This window comes from Capricornis sumatraensis, chromosome 1 (assembly GCF_032405125.1).
Source record: "Capricornis sumatraensis isolate serow.1 chromosome 1, serow.2, whole genome shotgun sequence".
Taxonomy (NCBI): Eukaryota; Metazoa; Chordata; class Mammalia; order Artiodactyla; family Bovidae; genus Capricornis; species Capricornis sumatraensis.
In genome coordinates, this window is record NC_091069.1 from 170,814,126 (window position 1) to 170,833,452 (window position 19,327).

At 45.5% G+C, this 19,327-nt stretch overlaps 1 protein-coding gene across 1 annotated transcript; it reads right to left on the minus strand.

The window, feature by feature from the left end:
- Positions 1-324: 324 nt before the first annotated feature.
- On the minus strand, positions 325-17,980 carry POPDC2 (popeye domain cAMP effector 2). The gene is made up of 4 exons (XM_068985995.1): positions 17,490-17,980; positions 12,212-12,320; positions 6,115-6,523; positions 325-410 (listed from the first exon to the last, which is right to left on the minus strand). The coding sequence occupies exons 1-4, from the start codon at positions 17,978-17,980 to the stop codon at positions 325-327; spliced, it is 1,095 nt and encodes a 364-aa protein (XP_068842096.1).
- Between the last annotated feature and the right edge of the window lie 1,347 nt (positions 17,981-19,327).

Here is a 19,327-nt window from a genome sequence, read left to right on the forward strand (position 1 = left end):
TACAACCCTGTGAAGTGGGTTTTATGATCACCCCTTTACAGATGATGCTCAGGGAGGCGATGTGACTTGCCTGAAATTCTGCAGTTAGTAAAGGATAGAATCTGTGCTTTGGCACTTTTGGATGCCTTCTCTTGGAAGGAAGGCTGATGAAGGCAAATTCCTAAAAGTCACTCAGGGGCCTTGGTGTGGTTGCAGTGCTGGCATACTCTGTGTCTGCTCCAACCTTGGCTGTGAGCCTTCCAGTGGGTGAGAAGAGGGGTGTGCACACAAGTGACCATCCTGTGAGGATTAACGTGGCCAGAGTAAAGGATGGTCCGTTGACCCTTACAGTTCAGGAGTCTGGGTTGGAGCCAAGGGCGCCTGTCCCCTGGACATAACTTCAGAGAAGCTCCGGGGAGGAGTTCTGGAAGCTGTGGAAAAACAGAGGAAGGATTTCAGCACGGTGGCTTGGGATAGCTTACATAACTTCAGAGGGTTCTGTTTAGGTCTCTTTTTCCTCTACAAGTTTCCAATATTTTAACTGTATGCAATGTCTAACACAATAGGAGCAGTTGAATCGTTGAATCATTTTCTTCTATAATATTAGGGTGAGTCAGTTTTGAAGTTATATAGTTCAATTCCCTCATTTTATAGGAGAAGAGACCAAGAGATCAACTTTGGTTGCTTCCTATGAAGAATCTATAGAACTATACTTCCTATCTAACACTATGGGATGAGTTTAAAAATCTGCATAGAAAACCAGTGAGTTTTATAAAACCCTTGTGTTTTATTTTTACAAAGCAAGGAGTAGGTAAATGAGACCTGTAAAACAGAAATAGAAGAAAAACAAATACAGGCTGTTGTGGTCCTAAGTGGGGAGGGAACTGCTGCCTCTAACTTAACTACTTGAACATGGATCCTTGCCAGGTTAAGCAGAGCTACCATCCAGAGACCCAGACCCGGAGACCCCAGGCAGCTCCTGCCAGGCTACCTTCAAGGGCAAGTCTTCTGCCCCAGGAGGCTTTCCAGTGGTTCTGGGAGAAACGTGCTATTTAACAACACTGACAGCTAACAAAGCACCATAGAGACTTCTGAGGGAAGGGACCTGAATATAGTGTGATGGTGATCTTGTCTCCTCTGCACAAATAAAACAGATGAAGGTCTGACCATCCCTTAGCTATTCAGGGGCCAAGGAGCTAGTGTGTGTTTTCTTTGGACCTCCAACTTTTAGCTGTTCCTTTTGTTGTCAGGGGATCCTGACGGTTATTACCTCCCTTAGGAAACCAGACTGGAGGAAATAAGGGGAAATCATGTGTCTCAGAAGGAGTAGGGGGAGGGATTGGGGAGGGAAGTGAGAGTGAGAGAGAAGGGAAGGAATTTGCAAATAATTATACATAGAACAGAATTTTAAAATACATTACACATTAAACTAGGAATATACAGCTTAACAAACTGCCTTTGTATATTTTATCTCAATTACTCCTCAAGCAACCTGATAACATCAACAGAAGCTACCTATTTACTTACTTCTGAATAATACTGGATAGTGAAAGTTGCTCAGTCATGTCTGACTCTTTGTGACCCCATGGACTATACAGTACATGGAATTCTCCAGGGCAGAATACTGGAGTGGGTAGCCTTTCCCTTCTCCAGGAGATCTTCCCAACTCAGGGATCGAACCCAGGTATCTTGCATTGCAGGCAGATTCTTTACCAGCTGAGCCACTTTCTCCAGAGGATCTTCCTGACCTAGGAGTCGAACTGGGGTCTCCTGCATTGCAGTCAGATTCTTTATCAACTGAGCTATCAAGGAATCCCATTTACTTACTAGTAGGTATTGATTATCTATGAGACTATTAGCCCTGTTCTGCAGCTAGGGAACTGCCCTTGAAGGTAATTATGTGGCAGGACAAGATTCACAACTTAAAATCATTGAATCATAGCATCACAGAGTTAGAAGGCACCTTAATAGCAATAACATAAGGCATCCTTCGCTTGGAGCATGAATCACCTTAAAAAAAACCTCTGAGAAGATTTCTTCTGATCACCAGTTGAATTCTTCTAGTAACGAGTAACTTACTACTCCTTGAGGCAATCCATTCTCCTTATAGCTTTCAGTCCTTAATTCATCTTTGTCCTCAAGAACGTCACCCGATTAAGGTGAAGATATCTTTTCAAAATTTGAAGATATTACTCTTGTCCATCTCTTGCAGATTAAGCATCTTCCAGTCTTTCAGCTGTTACTCATGATTACTCATAATATGATTACCTGGCACAGTGCCTGAAATACATAGTGGATACTCAGTGAATGTTTGTCAAATTGGTTCTCTGGCCTTTGGTAATATGTCCTGGTCCTGGCCTCTTTCCTTGACCACAATTAGTCCCCATGTTGTAATGTGTTTCTCATTTCTTTGTTTATTTAAATAATAAAAAGGAAGCAATCAGAGTCTTTACTTTCAAACTACAGAGTCTTCAGAACAATTTGAAAACATAAGCTAAACTGGCCAAATTTTAGACAGCTTTCAGTTAGTTTGTGATAGTAGACTCAGTAGCTTGACTTAACTGACCACTTCAGAGATGTATTCATTGAGCATCTCCTGTAAGACATCAAATGAAACATTGTGGAGTGTGTTCATAGAATTAACAGGAAATATTCTAGAGAAGGCAGGGTTAATGTGAGGTCTAACTGTGAGACCCTGCATGAATACATTATTGTACAGTATTGCTTTGCATGTTAAAAAAGTAACAACCAGTTTTGGCTCAGTTCTAGGTACCACCAGGCTGAAAACTGTGCTCTTCAAAACAAACAAACGAAGAATGCTCCAGTGGAGACACTGACTACTTTCAGTTGGATTTAAACTGTCTTGGTGTGAGGCACAGCACTGCCGTCAGTGTGACGCAGCTATGTCACTCCCAACAATGCAGAATCCAGTCAGCTTCATGGCTCTTAAGTTCTGGACCAGCATGAATAGCAATGAGCGTACAGTTTTGGTTGCGGAAGAGTCAGGGACTGGATGGTGAATTGTGCCCTGCTTTGGAAAGGAAAGAAGTAAACTGCTACCAGTCTTGAGGCACTATGCTTATTCATTACAATAATAACCATAAAAGGAGTTTGATGACAAATAAGTCACACCAAACGTCCCAAAATACAATTTGGGGAAAATGTCTCTGGGCTAAATTATCCCATTATCACAAACTAAAGCTGTCTGAAATTTGGTCAATTTGATCACATTTTCAAATTGTTCTGAAAACTTTGTGGCAGTTCAGTTCAGTTCAGTCGCTCAGTTGTGTCCGACTCTTTGCGACCCCATGAACCACAGCACACCAGGCCTCCCTGTCCATCAGCAACTCCTGGAGTCCACCAAAACTCGTGTCCATTGAGTCAGTGATGCCATCCAACCATCTCATCCTCTGTCATCCATCCCCTTCTCCTCCTGCCTTCAATCATTCCCAGCATCAGGGTCTTTTCAGCTCACTAGTCAGCCCTTCTCATCAGGTGGCCAAAGTATTGGAGTTTCAGCTTCAACATCAGACCTTCCAATAAACACCCAGGACTGATCTCCTTTAGAATGGACTGGTTGGATCTCCTTTCAGTCCCAGGGACTCTCAAGAGTCTTCTCCAACACCACAGTTCAAAAGCATCAATTCTTTGGTGCTCAGTTAACACAGTTTTTTCCTTTCTCTCTGTTACTTAAACCAAAAATGATTCTAATATATTCTCTCTTTATACTCCAAATACTAGTAAGTATAAAGAAAGTGAGTTATATTAGCAGTTTTCTCACTGTGAACCTCAGAAAAGGCTGAATTTGGGAAGAAGCCTTTTTTTCAATAGTATTAAGAATAGAGGACCGGAGAGACAGAGGTGGGACCACCTTGCATGTGAACATCTCACCTACCATGCCTCTCACATGGTAGGTGAGGTTCTTCACAGGTACAGAATGGAGAGACCTGATAGTCAAGTAGGACCCTGCTACCCAGCAGAGAGGAGGACAGCTCCAAGTCACAAGAGAAATCATAGTGAAACACAGCCGCAAGTTCTTGCTGGAAGACACACTGATGTCCAGGGGCTTGTGTCTGTTATAAGGTTGCCTGCCTGCTTCTTTTTCCTCCTCTGAACAGTTCATCCTTTTCCTTCTCACATAAACCCAGGAGAGCCTTGAGGGGGCCAGCTGGGTCAACACATTCATGTGAAGGAAGTAAGATTCAGTGAGACTGTGTGCTTTGCAAACAGAAGTAGAGCCAGACGTAGCAATCAGGACTTTGGGCTCCCCATGCAGGTCTCTTGTCTAAAACACTGCCTGCCTGTTAACGTTTGGGAAAACTCATGCATGAAACGTGTAGCCATCAGAGAAGAGAATTCTCGCATCCTCACTTGAATGGTCTTCTTCATAGGGTTAGGGAGAGGTACTGATCTCGGAAGAGTCAGGATTAAAAATTAAGTTGGGCATATAGGGCAGTTTAGGAAGAAGAGATGGAGCAAGACGGGAAGTGGAGGAACAGGAAGAAGGCAACAGAGAGAGAAATACATGAATAGTCAAATAGGGTCAACGTGGAGGAAAAGTATAGAGAGGGGCAGTTAACAGAGAAGAAGCAGAAATGGGCCTTTTTCTTCTTAAAAGCAGCACACTGAGGAAGCCGAGGACTGAGCAGAAACTGGAAGGAGGGGAGAAAAGAGCCAGGAAAAGAGAAGCAGGCAGAACAGGAGGACCCAGGGAGCTGTGTGAGTTCAGAGTGTGTGCAGGCGGGTAGGTATGGGGACAAAGAGTGGGGCCCACGGGACAGAATTCACACACACTGGTGGGTAGGCTAGCAGGGAGGCGACTGTCAGCGCAGCGGGGGACGGACACTGGGAGAGGACCACACAAGTGGAGGAGGTCAAGAGGGTGATCTGCTGGATGCTGCTTCTAAGGACTGACTCCATAGATGATTAGTTCCATATCCGTGAAACCAAATAGCTAATCTTTTAGCACTCACCTCTCTCGCCTCTTTCTCCATTTATGTGATTTGCTTTTCAAAATGTACAAACATTCACTCACTTAACCTCAAAGTACCCTAGATGCCTTCCTACCTGAAATAGTTCCTTGGGAAAAGAGTGTTTCCTAAAGAATGATTACTCTCTTAAGCACCCCTCCCCAACCTTGGAAATGTCTTCCAATTTGAGAACAGTGGTATTTTCCTCAGGAAAAGCCAGGCCTGCACCGTGGTTGGGTGGAGTCCTAGAGGAAAATGTCACAGCATTGTGAGAGCAGTCAGAGGGAACATGAGAACAATTTCCCAAAACTGCTCAGCAGAGCCTTTTATGTACACTCTCCTGAGCTGTACACACACTTTCCTACGTCAGATTCACGCCCACTCTACCACCCACAGTTATGATTTTCTAGGAAATTCATTCTATCATGGTAACATTCACTCAGCAGTGTCCAGTCCTGGGCCTGAGCAACACACTCTCCACTGGGTCAGAGGATAGCAAGGTGGGCACATTTTCCTCCCAGTGTCATTAGCCTCCAAACACAAGCCTCTTTGAAATAGGGGCGATTTTAACAGAAGTGCCTGTCCAATCCAGGCTAAATAATGACTGCTTTCTGGAGCTGACTATATGCCAAGAAGAATCATTAGGAATTTGAGCCATGCCAGCTTTTTAAAGTATTCTTTAAAATGCATGCCATAACAAAATACCCTTTAGCCTTAAATGTGACCTTGGTTATTAGCACAACTTTGGAAAAAAAAAAAAATTAGCAACCTATCTGCTTGGTCAAATGTCAGCCAGCCAGACCACTTTTGAAAGCAATCACAATTAATAAGGGATGAGTTTTTTTAAAAAACCCTCATGCCTTTCATGCAACAGGAGTGAGTTGCTATCTGCAGGGTTGGGTTAATGCCACTTTCTGGGAGTCCTCTGAGAGGAGAGGCTCCATGAAATGATTTTTTGCCCTCATAAACCAAGTTAAGGCCAGCTATTGGCAAGACTGCAGCAACTGCCTTCTGAGTACTTACACAGGATCCCGAGCCGGGGGGCCGTGCCCATGTTAGTTCTCCCCTCACCTCATGTACTCCCCATCACTCTTATAATCCATGAATGATTCTGATCCCGACACCTCCTCAAAATCCTCCAGAACCAGACTGGTGGAGTCCTCACCCAGGACGCCGCTGTCGGGCCTGGACATTCTGACCCAGGGAGGAGGTGCAGGAGAGCTGGTGACCAGTGGAGGTGGGGAGCTAGGAGGTGTTTGCTGGACAGACGTGCGCAGGGCCTGAGGAGGGGATGCCGCCGGCTCACGGACTTCCTCGTCATCCTTCTCAGACTCTGGTCCTGGATCTGAGGCAGCAGGACCCAGGACGTGGTAGAGGCTGGGGAGACGGATGTCAAAGCGGAGCCCGAACTTAGCAAAGAGCTTGTCATTGAGAGCGTAGAGCTTCTCTGAGATGTCATAGCCCAGCAGGACCGAGAAGAGGCGAGAGATGTATCGCTCTTTGGTCAGAAGGAGGTGGAGATTTTTCCGGGGCCAGGAAATGTAGCTACATTCAGTCTCAGCTGTCAGAGTGACCTGAGAGGGGTCAGGGACAGAAAGTGAAGGTTGAAACTTAAAAATGTGTCCAAGCTTAGTACAGAGATATGTACAGTTTACTTGGCAAATCGCTGCACTTTGCACTTCTCCTGAAGAAGCTATGGAAGTATCTCTCCAGGGCCTTGCCTTGAAGAGGTCCAGTGAATGACTTTTATTGTGTGCACTGATATGGTGGGAGGGATGGAGTAGAGGGGTTGTCTTGTGAAGAGCCCTGAGATCACCTCCTGGAACCTCACAGTCCACCTCCAGTCTCTTCAGCTCTCATACACTATGTTCCATGGCTGATCCCGCTAATGGCTGCAGAAGGTTCTGAGCCTGTTGTGATCCCAGGAGAGAATAGGGGCTTCCTGGTGCTCAGAAGAAAGGTCAGGATGCTGATGACAGTTTTTAAGGATAAAAGATAATATATTGCAGTTGGGACACAAAGAAGAATTGGGAATAATTTCAGTGAGAAGAGAGCCTCTGATCAGGCATGCCAGGCTACATCAAGTGGATAGAATGCTGGCCTGGTCTTCAGACCCATGAGCTGCACTTGACTTGAGCCCTACAAGTAACCAAATGGATCTGCGGATTAAATTCAGAAAAGGGGCACAGAGGAAAAGGAACTCTTGGGGGAGGGGGGGTGAGGTGCCTTGCAGTTTACAGGATCTTAGTTTCCTAACCAGAGACAGAACCCGTGCCCCCTGCCTCAAGAGCACAGTGTCTTAACCCCTGGACCACCCGGAAAGTCCCAAGAGGCACTCGTAAGAACACAAAGTGGAAGGATACCCCACTCTCCATTTATATAGACACCTAGTAATTTCTGTGTACTTGGCTATGTGCCCATGATGCACAGCTAAGTCACACTTGCAGGGTCAGTAATGTATGCACAGCGCAGAGCAGGTGCTTGAAAAATCTTGTTAAAATAGTGATGAGTAGTAAAGATAGGTTTCAAATGCAAACATCCTTAGTACAGTAAAGGAAAAGTGTGTAGAATCACACAATTCTTTATACCCTGTCCTAAGTACTTTAAAAGTGAGCAGCTTGGCAGAGCTTAAGATGAAGATTCACGAATGGAGACAAAGGAAATGAGAAGGAGGACAACAGCTAACATTTGCTGAGAGTGACCATGTGCCAGTCATCGTGTTAAGTGCTTTATGTGGGTTGTCTCATTAAAGGTGGGGTTCTTTATCAGAGATCATATATATAATCCTTTCATTTCATTGCCTCCAGAACAGCCCCTCTGCTCCCCGCCTCCCCTTCCCATCTGCTGTACCCCTCTTCGGTTCCCTTCCTTCATTTCCTCTACCCCTCAGTCATCAGCACTCAAGTCAGGGCCTAAATTGCCTCATCAAGACCAGAAACGAGTTTCAATTCCAGCTTTACCAGCTGTGTGACATCAGATAAATTGCTTAATCTCTCCAGACTTGTTGCCTCATGAGAATACTGGTCCTCACAATCCATCTGTTACTAATCTGACTCAACAAGTAGTTGTCACATCTACCATAACCTGTACTTTCAGTGCACTTACTAACAATTCCCAAACAAGAAATCAGGGTGCTGCACATGAAGTGGGTACACATGAGAGCTAATAAGGATGCAAGAAGTGTCCTCAATGCTGAACAGAAAAGACTGTGGGCATTCTTGCAAATACACTGTTACTTCTTCCATCTTAAATCAAAATCTTTTTTGCTTCACTCTAGTTCCTTGGTTAGCTATCACTCCATTGATTTGCTCTCCTTTTCAGTAAAACTCCATGAAAAAGTTGTCCATACTTGGCTGCTACCAGTTCCTCCCCTTGTATTCTCTCTCTTCAGCCAGCAAGGCTCCGCCCCGGTGGTCTACAAGCTGTTCCTGGCAAGGTCGCCTATGACTTCTGCATTGCTGAGTCTGATGATCAGTTTTCACGGCATTCAGTCCTCCTCATCGATATTCTTCACTTGGCTCCCAGGATGCCACACTCTCCTGGTATAACCTCCTGATTAGTCCCTTTCAGCTTCTTTTGCTACTTTTCACCCCCTTCAACTTCTAAACACTAGAATACCCCTTTTCTTGAATCCCTTTTCTGTCTACACTCACTCACTGGTGATCTTGTCCAATGTAACAGCTTTAAATATCATCTGTAGGCTAATGACTCCCAAACTTAGTCTCAAGCTCAGACCTTGTTCCTTAATTCCAGACTCAAGTATGCAACTGCCTACGCAGTGTCTGTATTTAAATGTCCATAGATGACGCAAATCTAATACCTCCCAAACGACTTCCCTCTCTTCTCCCAAAGCCAGTACTATCTGCAGCCTTCCTTATCACATTTGATAGCAGCTTCATCCTTCCAGTTTCTCAGGTCAGAAGTCTTAGAAGTTTTCTTGATCCTCTTTCTCTCACATACTACATCCAATGTGTTAGGAAATCCTTTGGGGTGTATTTAGAAAATATACACTCTGGCCCTAGATGACATGTCTCCTTACCACCTCTCTGACTTCCTCTCCTGCTCTTCATCCCCCTCCCTCTCCCTGTTCCAGATTCATTGACCTTCTTTCTGGACCTCAAATTGCTAGTCTCTCTCACACCCAGCTTTTGCACTGGCTCTTCCCTCTGTCTAATATGCTATCCCCCCAGATATTCTCAGAGCTCACACTGCTAATCACCTCAGGTCTTTGCTCAAATATCACCAGTTCAACAAAGACTTCCATGAAATCTCCAATTACAATTGCAATTATAGTTGACCCTCGAGCAACACAGGTTTGAACTGTGTGGATCCATTTAAATGGGGATTTGTTTTTCAATAGTAAATACCTGAAGTGCTACACAATTGGCTGATTGGTTAAGTCTGAGGATGTGGAACCCCAGATCTGGGGGAACTGTATATTTGGAGGTTGGACTATAAATTATGGGCTTTCCTAGTAGCTCAGCTGGTAAAGAATCCGCCTGGAATCCAGGAGACCCTGGTTTGATTCCTGGAGAAGGGAAGGGCTACCCACTCCAGTATTCTGGCCTGGAGAATGCCGTGGACTGTATAGGCCATGTGGTCTCAAAGAGTCAGACCCTACTGAGCAACTTTCACTATAAATTATACATGGATTTTCTACTGTGTGAAAATAACCCTACCGCCTATGTTGTTCAGGGGTCAATTGTATCTCTCCCTTAAACTATTCTATTTTTTTACTATAATTAATTATTTTTAACATATTACATAATTTACTTATTCATAATTTCTATGGCTAATTTTTTGTCTCACCTACTAGAATGTGAATTGCATTAAGGCAGGGACCTTCGTCTGTTCTGTTGACTGATACACTCTGAGCACATTTAATACTGTCCAGGTGGGAACTCCCTAGCAATCCAGAGGTTAAGACTCCATACTTCACTGCAGGGGGCATGGGCTCATGAACCATGGGTTCAATTCCTGGTCAGGGAACTAAGATCCCACATTCCATGTGATGTGGCCAAAAATAAAACCAAACAAAAACAAACCATGTACTGCCCAGGTTACTGTAACAGCTCAATAAATATTACTGAAATAAGTGAATGAATTAGGTGAAAACTACTAATCTTGTAAGTTGGAAAATAACTTGATGTTGTTTTCTCATGCCCAGTATAAAATCCTTCCTAAATATCTTCAGAAACCAATGGATTGACTGGTTTGACCAGGTTTTTCTTTAACCTTCACCTTCAAAGCTGGTTGAATGGATTAAATGAGATGATGTACATAAAGAGACCTTGAGTCCAGTAAAACATGATGCGAATTAGAGAACTAATGCTGATTTCCATGTGATCGCTCCCATGTTATGTTCTCGGTAACTGATGAGAGGGTCGCAGTGTTTAACAGTCAATAAATTGTTCATTGAATTCTTGAGAGGTGTGATGGAATGTTTATCTCTTGTGGCAAACTCAGTAAGAATTATGATTCAGTCACTGTGGATTCCCTATTAGTCAACAAAGACTATGCAAATGCAAAGGCAAGGACAAGACGAACTACAACCTGAGACAACTCTTGACATTTGCAAAGAGGAAATGGGACTTCACTGAGCCAAGAGCAAGTGTGTGGATCTCAAGGCTCCCAGTGGAGGTGCCTACTAAAAATACAAATGGAAGAAATGTGACGGTCCCTACATCCCGCTCAGATGCTGAGAGGCCATCTGGGGTCATAGCCCTTCCTTTCAAGCATAACTAAAGGGAGGACACCCGGCTTATCCACCACCTGTTTCTCGGTTTCAGTGTCAGAAACAGAGCCTGGTCTGGCTGGCTCAGGACCTGACTCAGCCCTCCTGAAGGTTCCTGTGGCTCTGAGGGAGTTCTCAAAGGTGACTGCTGAGCTGCCTGGAGAGGATGTGCGTATGTGGTGGGGGAGGCACGTGTTCAGAGGGGGGCCTGTGGCTGATGGTCCAGGCAGGGGGATTAGGATCGCCCCTCAGGGCCTGTCCTCACAGAGCCAAGAGTCAGGGTGGGGCGGAAGCAGGCCCAGCCAGCTGGCACCGCCTGGCATGTGTCTATTTTGGGGCTGGCATAAGTGCTTGCCTGAGGAACTTCCTGATAGAACTGATAGGAGACAGAGGGAACCCAGTCCTGGCCAACTATCTGGACAGGGGAGTCCCTATGATGGTGTATATGTGTGACCTCCACTCTCCTGGTAACCCCCCGTTTTAAAAAAGAATAGAATAGTGGTGTCAGGCAACTTGGTTTTGCCACTTTCTAGATGAAGCGCTTGGGCAAATTACTTGAGGTTTTCGTTGCCTCATCTGTTAAACAGGTTAATAACAATATTCAATCCAGAGGACTGTTGTGAGAATCAATAAGGCAATGAAATAGGTAGTGCCTGTCACATGCTAGCCGTGCAGTAAGTGAGAACTACAAAGAAGGTAACTGAAATCTGAAGGATTGACAGAGAGGAGAGGAGGGCTCAAGCAGCCAGGCCCTGACCTTAGACAGTGTATGTGATGCCCTCTGGAGCACTCTGAGACACCAGTGGCCTTCTGGCGAGGCAGTTCAGTGAAACTTTACTGAACACCTACTACTGTGTACAAAGCATTGCCCTTTGGAGCCTGGGGATGGAGAGGAAAAGCCCAGATTTCTACGTCAAGGAATTTACTATGCAAAAGACAGAAAGAAAACCAAATCGTACATGTGTGCAGTCAGCATAGTCAAAGGAACAGAGGGGGCGCGCAGGCAATGTGTGGGGGTGGAAGCTGGTGAGGTCAGTCTGGGCAGGCTTCAAAGGAAGTGAGACGCCATAGCCTCCTCCTGATGAGGGAAGTGCATTTCGGATAGAGGCGACAGTAGGGGCCAAGGCACGGCCGTGTAAAACAGTGTGGTATGTCTGGGGAAGTAATTCAGCATGGCTGGTGTGAGCAGGAAGTGTGAGGAAAGGGCTGGAGATGCAGCTCCAGGATGTCACTAAAGGGCTTAAGTCACTCTCTAAGGAGCGAGGGCTTTTATCCTGTGGTCACTGGGGTCTTCTGGAAGAGTTTTAGGCATAGGAGTGACATGGCCCCCGTTTCAGGGATCAGCGCCTCCCTACCCTACCCCTCCTCTGCCAGGCACTTTTTCCACTGGAGGAGAGTGCTCCCACCTCTAGCATCATATTGGCAGTAGTTCAAAGGTGTGCAAAAAGAGAGGAAAGATGGAAGCACAGATGTTGCTGGGTTGCAGTGGGATGGGCTGGGGCAGTGCTGCCGTGGGGCTCCCTATTACCTGAAACACCCCCTCCTCAGAGGGATGCAGCGATTCCCACTCAGGAGAGTCCATGAACTGGTAAGGAAAGATGTAGTGCAGAAACTGCCCGTCCTGGCTCACACGAACCCTGGCAAAGGGAGAGAAGAGACTGTGTGGGAAAAGAGAAGTGGTTACCCAAAGCTTCTCCAGAGTTTAAATTACATGTTAGAAGAGTGGAAAATGACTAGGATCCAGAATGGGCTTTTTCCTCTTTTACCTAGAAAACTCAAGAGTCTCAGTTTCAACCTCTCTTCTAAAGTCAGTTGCACTGGGAATGAGTTTATTGAACAAAGAGGGCAGATCAACAAGCTCTGTGAGGTACATCCTGTCCAGCTGGAAGGAGCTATTGTTCCACTTTTCTTGGAGCTCAATTGTCTTAAAAAAAAAAAAAAGTATGGAGAACCTTCTGTGTTCCTGGAAGTCTGGGAACCTGGAGATGATCTGGTCCTTTTTTTTTCTTTTTTACTCTTCAGCTGCACTGCATGGCAACTGCTGGACCCCCAGGAAAGACCCAATAATCTGATCCTTACCTTTCGGGATTTCACAATTTAGTGGAAGTCACAGGGACATAAACAACTAGCTGTAAGTCAACAAATGCTATTGTGAGACAGGAGACTAGAGGAGGGAGAGAGCTTAGTTCTCTCCAAGTGGCAGACTTCTCAAAGACGACATTCCAGCTGATTTCTGAAGGATGTATAGGATATTGAGAAGCAGATCAGAATGCGGATGAGGATCTGAGAAACCCAGTATGGAATTCTGTTTTCCAATATCAGCTTTTCCCCTTCCTCTGTAGTACTGGAACTTTTTTAGCAGGGCTCATGACTGCCCAGCTAGACAATGTTTCTCTACTTCCCTTGCAGCTGAGTAGAGCCATGTGATTAAGTTCTGGCCAAGGGGATATTAGCGCTCCATATCTTGCTCCCAGTGAATGCCTAGATATATATGTATGTGTGCAAATTATCAAAGACCACTATCAATTAACAAACTTCATGTATTATCTGACAACTTAAAGATGGAAAACAGAAAGGGATGTAGGTCTCAAACCAAGCCCAGAATGTGGTGTCAGCCTACACTCTCTGATAGCAGAAACACTCTTGCTTCTACAAGACCTATCAAAATGTGTAACTAGCCACCAGAACTTCCCTGAGTAATGAAAGGATGCAAGAGAAAATGAAGTGTGCCCCTACCTCATGGGCTTCACATATTCTGTTCCCTCCAGCTGCCTCTCTTCCCAATCCACACCTTCTCCTCAGGCCTCAGCTTATACATTCCTTCCTGCAGGAAGTCTCATCTGCCCCCCCCCCAGAAAATTTAGGTCCACTGCTTATATGCTCTCATTGCACTTTCCCTTCCTCCTTGAAATTAGTGACTAGAGTCACTAATTAGTGACTCTCTTGATAGACTGTAAATTCCAGGAGTACAAGGAAAATATTTTTCATTTTTTAACAAGAGATCCCTAGTCTCTAGCTCTCTTAATAAATATTTTCAGAAATGGGGAGGGAGGAAGGAAGGGAGAAAGGAAAGAAAAAGGGATGGAAAGATCAAACAAATGAACTCACTGTGTTACCATAAAGGGGACCAAAACCTCAGGGAAAAGCTTCTCGAACAAAGGAAGAAAGACAACCAGAGAGAATGAAGCTGCTGCCATACACATCAGATCCTCCCATCCGTCATCCTCTTCCCATGCAAGGAATCTGGCCACCCAAGTAAGCCAGTGAGGAGGGACAAGACTTTACAGTGTGAGTAACATCTAATGAGGGGCTTTCCAGGTGGCAAAGAATCCACCTGCCAATGCAGGAGATGTGGGTTCAATCCCTGTGTGTTTTGTTTTGTTTTCCTTAGATTTTGCAGTTTCAATCCCTGGATTGGGAAGATCTCCTGGAGAAGAAAATGGCAACCCACTCCAGTATTCTTGCCTGGGAAATCCCATGGACAGAGGAACCTACAATTCATGGAGGCTCCAGAGAAGGCTACAATCCATGGGGTTGCAAAAGAGTTGGACATGACTTAGCGACTAAAACAACATCTAATGAGCCTGATGGCTCCCTGAAGCCATTCACATTGTATACTATATCCTTTATCATTTGAGTCTCTTCTTCCTCCTTGATCTCCTGACAACAGGTAATCCCTCCTCCATGAACAGCTCAGAGAGCTGGCTGCCTCTTCAGGAGGCTGTGCATGTGGGAGTTCATGCTTGGGATTGTATATGAGAAAAACTCTCCAACAGTAAGCACAGCTTAACAGGGTGATGGACTTTGAAGAAATCACTTTGCCTTTCTGAGTCTTGAAAGGGACTGATTGCATTATGAAAATAAAAAAGGACGTCTGAGGTTTTAGCAAAGGGCTCCAGATGAGGTATGCATGTGAGCTGGGGAGGTCTCCATCAGAAGCCCCCACTTCTCAGCATGGAGTTCTATTCTGCTGCTTCAAGGTGGGTGGTACCTCACCAGCCAAAGATAACGACGATTCTCTTTTAAAGTCGGAGGCTGGTTATAGACTAGAAGTCCTTTCCTCAGCTCCAATTTTACAAAGTTGAGACAGGATGATGTTGAAAGATATCAAAACAAAACTCTTACTTCAAATCTTGAAAAGCAAGAAAAATATTGAAATTTATAACTTTTAACTTGAGTTTTTGATGCTAGGTATACTAGGAAATGGAGAAGGAAATGGCAATCTACTCCAGTACTCTTGCCTGGAGAATCCCATGGATGGAGGAGCCTGGTAGGCTATGGTCCATGGGGTTGCAAAGAGTCTGACTTGACTGAGCGACTTTGCTTTCACTTTTCACTTTCATGCACTGGAGAAGGAAATGGCAACCCACTCCAGTATTCTTGCCTAGAGAATCCCAGGGATGGGGGAGCCTGGTGGGCTGTCATCTAATGGGGTCGCACAGAGTCGGACACGACTGAAGCGACTTAGCAGCAGCATACTAGGAAATGGCAACCCACTCCAGTACTCTTGCCTGGAAAATTCCATGGATGGAGGAGCCTGGTAGGCTACAGTCCATAGGGTCACAAAGAGTTGGACATGATTGAGCAACTTAACCTTCTTTCTTTCTCTAGTTCCTTTCGGAGAAGGAAATGGCAACCCACTCCAGTGTTCTTGCCTGGAGAGTCCCATGGATGGAGGGGCCGGGTGGACTACAGTCTGAGGGGTTGCAAAGAGTCAGACACAACTAAGCAACTAACACACAGCCACACACATACTAGGAAAAGGGCTTCATGGGTTGCTCAGCTGGCAAAGAATTTGCCTGCAATGTAGCAGACCTAGGTTTGATCCCTGGTTGGGAATATTCCCTGAAGGAGGGCATGCAACCCACTCCAGTATTCTTGCCTGGAGAATTCCCGTGTATAGAGAAGCCTGGCAGGCTACAGTCCAGGGGGTTGCAAAGAGTTGGACACGACTGAGTGACTAAGCACAGCGCATATTAGAAAAAACCACACTGAGGGGCCAAGCCCCTCGCCCCTCTCCCCTCTTCACAGGAACATGGTCTACAAGCTCATGATAAATCTATCATATAAAAGATACCTGAACCGTACAATAATTATTATGTGCTTCCATAAATGAGCACCATACAGCGCAGTGGGTGTTTCTCCTACCTGTCTTAATCCTCTCCTTAGAACAGAGATACTAGGAGATGCAAACAATATCATGGGTCTCATGAATGAGCATGTTTCCTAAACTGTCCTTATTTTAAGCATGGAATTGTAGGTGGCAAACATTTTGGCAATAGTCATAATATATTTGCATCTACATGTGTATTTGTTTACACACATTCATTTATTTATACTTCAACCATAAATGAAATGAAACATCACAAAAGCTCATAGCTCATTCAACCCAGGACCTCAGTGTCCAAACAAAATTAAGGCATGTGTACATTATACTTTGATTCTATACATTAGTCCATAATGCAGGGTATCCACATTACTAGTAGTAGTTGTGGTAGTACCGTCATCATCAATGTCAAAGTTTTTCTCCCCACTGGCAATCTTATCTGGTTTCTTTTTTTCTTTTCCCCTTTTCTTTCTTTCTTTCCTTTTTTTTTTTTCTTTGAATCACTGCATTCTTCTGGTCTCAAAAAAGCAGGAAAGAGGAAATTAAGGACAAAGTTTTTAAATACTCTATTTGTTTTCCACAGAGCCAGTCCAAGTATATAGCAGGTGAAGATGCTTACTATCAGATGCTTAGCTCCCACATACAAGTCCCATTAGGGCAATATTTCAAAGAATTCACAATTTCCTACCAAATGTGCAGCACAGAGCTACACAGTATTTGTTCAGAAGAGACCAGTCAATGGCCAACATTCACATGCAGGCTAATTCTGACAAAGCCCATTTTGCTAAGGTCTGACTGTCAGCCTCCTTAAAATGTGTCAGCCAGGTGTCTCCACCATATCCTCAAAGAGACACACATGGACTTCGCCACTCTCCCCTCACTCTCTGGCCCTCAGATTTATAGCACTTTACTCCTGGTCTGTAGGAATCTCAATAGAACAATCTGGAATGGAAATGTGGACAAGGGTAACCTCATTGTTGTTGTCGTTGTCGCTAAGGTGTGTCTGACTCATTTACAACTGCATGAGCTGTAGCCTGCCAGGCTCCTCTGTCCGTGGAATTCCCCAGGCAAGAGTACTGGAGTGGGCAACCATATTCTTCTCCAGGGGGTCTTCCCGATCCAAGGATCAAATCTACATCTACTTCACTGGCAGGCAGGTTCTTTACCATTGAGCCATTCCTGCTCCATATCTGGGCATATATGGCTTTACCGTAGAATCTGCATAGATATCCGCTGATATCTCTGATGTCCTGGCATGAGCAGGGGTTACAAAAAATCTCCCATTTTGGCACTGTTCCTTACACATAGTTGGCACTTAGCAAAGGTTGAATGCATATGGAAGAAACTAATTAATCTTATTGAAATGTTCAGTTTTTCAAAGCTTAGAGATAAGGCTGCAGTTTAGGCATGACATGCTGGCATGTTGTGGTCATTTCAGAGCCAGGGTCAAGAAACATTCACCCCACACCTCGCAGCAGCAAGTATATTCACAATTCTTTCTGCCAACCATGAGCTAGTTTCCTCATGAAAAAATATTAAGAAAGGGGAAGCAAGTATATGCTTAGAAAAATCTATTTTGGTTTGTTTGACTCGCCACATCCTTCCTCAATGGAAGAGATACGAAATGGAAAGGGAGGCACTGGGAAACGAGAAGCGTGGGCGTGGGGAAGAAATGCTGGGTAGTGACAGAGTGGCTTACCGGCCAGAAAGCAGCAGGGACAGGCGGTCAATGGGCGTCTCGCCCTCCACGGCATAGGTCTGCTCCGTGGCCAGAGTCAAGACCTGCTCCTCGCAGCAGCGCACAATCTCCTTGTATGCTGGCAGGGGCACCTGCAGGGGCAGGCACAGCGTCTTGTAGAGCAGCTCCAGCTCCTCGGGGAGGGTGCCCTCACGCAGGCGGTACACCAGGTGTGCCAGCTGGAGCGCGCAGGCTATGGCCAGCAGGACGCTCCAGAGAACAATGTCCAGGCTGCAGGCACCGAACCAGCCCCATAGCACACAGCACAGGTAGCCTGTGCCCAGGAAGCCGAAAAGGTAGAAGCACCCGTACACCCCGCTGCCACCCATGAAGCCCAGGAGCAGGAAACAGTTGGCCAGGTGGAAGACAGCCCCTTCCAGGTCCTGCCTCCAGGCGATGCACAGTGGCCTGTGCCCGAGGAGCTGGCCCTCCACGCTGCCGTTGCTGCTCATCTTCGGGTCTCAAAGCCTGTCGGGCTTTAAGACTGTCCCCACATGGGAAATTCAGGAAATGGGTCAACCTGTCCTCCCAACTGTCCTCTCACCTCTGGCTTCTCCCCGCCAGCTCCACCTTTCTTGGGAGGAATGCTTCCAGCAGCTTTGGGAATGAATAGCAAAACATCATATACTTCATGGAGAACTGAAAACTTTTCTTTCTCTTTCCCTCAGCAAGACTCTGGCCCTCCTGGCAAAGCTCTGGTAAGTGTCCTCGGCTCCAGGTTTCTTAGAAGAGTCTTCACATTTGACTCTTGGCAGGAAACCTAAATCGTCCTGAGAAAAAGATAGGGCTATGGGGCTGAAAGCTTCAGCAGTGAGGGATAATAAAGCAGCCGCATCCTGCTCTCTGTTGTTCCCAAACAGAATGAAGAGCGCCCAGCACGGGAGGCACATTTGTGCTCCATTTGGAATGCATCTCTCTTGGCACCGGAAGAAAGGGTGACCCCAGATGGATACCATGTTTGGAATTGGAATCCAGGAGGTACTGGCAGTGAGAAAAAACAGGCCAGGCATACAGGCAGGCTGGCAGAGCACTTAACATACCTCCCCAGAGGACAAGATAAGGCCTGGGCAAGAGAGGCAAGTCAGGGGAAGGGGGCAAAGGGGGTGGACAAAGGGAAAGCAAGCCCAGAATTTACTGTCACACCTCAGGTAGGACACTGTCCAGAGCCCCCTTTGGGGAGGGCTCGGGGCTCTCCTGAGGTAGGAGGGCACATCAAGGTTGGAAAGTAGGGGACTATTATCAGAAAAAAATCCTAACAGTGAGAAGTGGAAAACCCCTCGAAGGCCTTTATGAAGTCATATTGGAAATATCAGTAGGCATTTATTTGACATTCATTAAACGAAAATAGCTATATGAAGCAACTTTTGAATTCTTTCTTCTGCATGTATCTGGATCTAGTAATAGTTTATACAATGGTGATACATTGCTCAGACCATCATCCCACCCACTCCAATACTGACAAATGATAATAGCCATCACCTATTAAACACCTACAAAGTGCCAGATCTAGGTTAGTTATTCTATACGCACATGATTTAGTCATCACACAATTGCATTCCAAATAAATATTGTCGTTCTCCTAGATCTGAAAGAAACTGAGGTTTAGAGAGGTAACAAATTCCCACACGTAGTGACAGAGACAGGATTTGATCTCGTCTATCAGACTTACAGCCGTGTCCCAAGTAGTTTGCCCAGGAAGTGGAAATTCAAGACTAGATCCGTGACTCCTAATTCTACTCCCCCCAGGAAATCTGAGGATGTCCAGGAACTTCTGGATGACCCTGTGGTCTGCTTTGGGT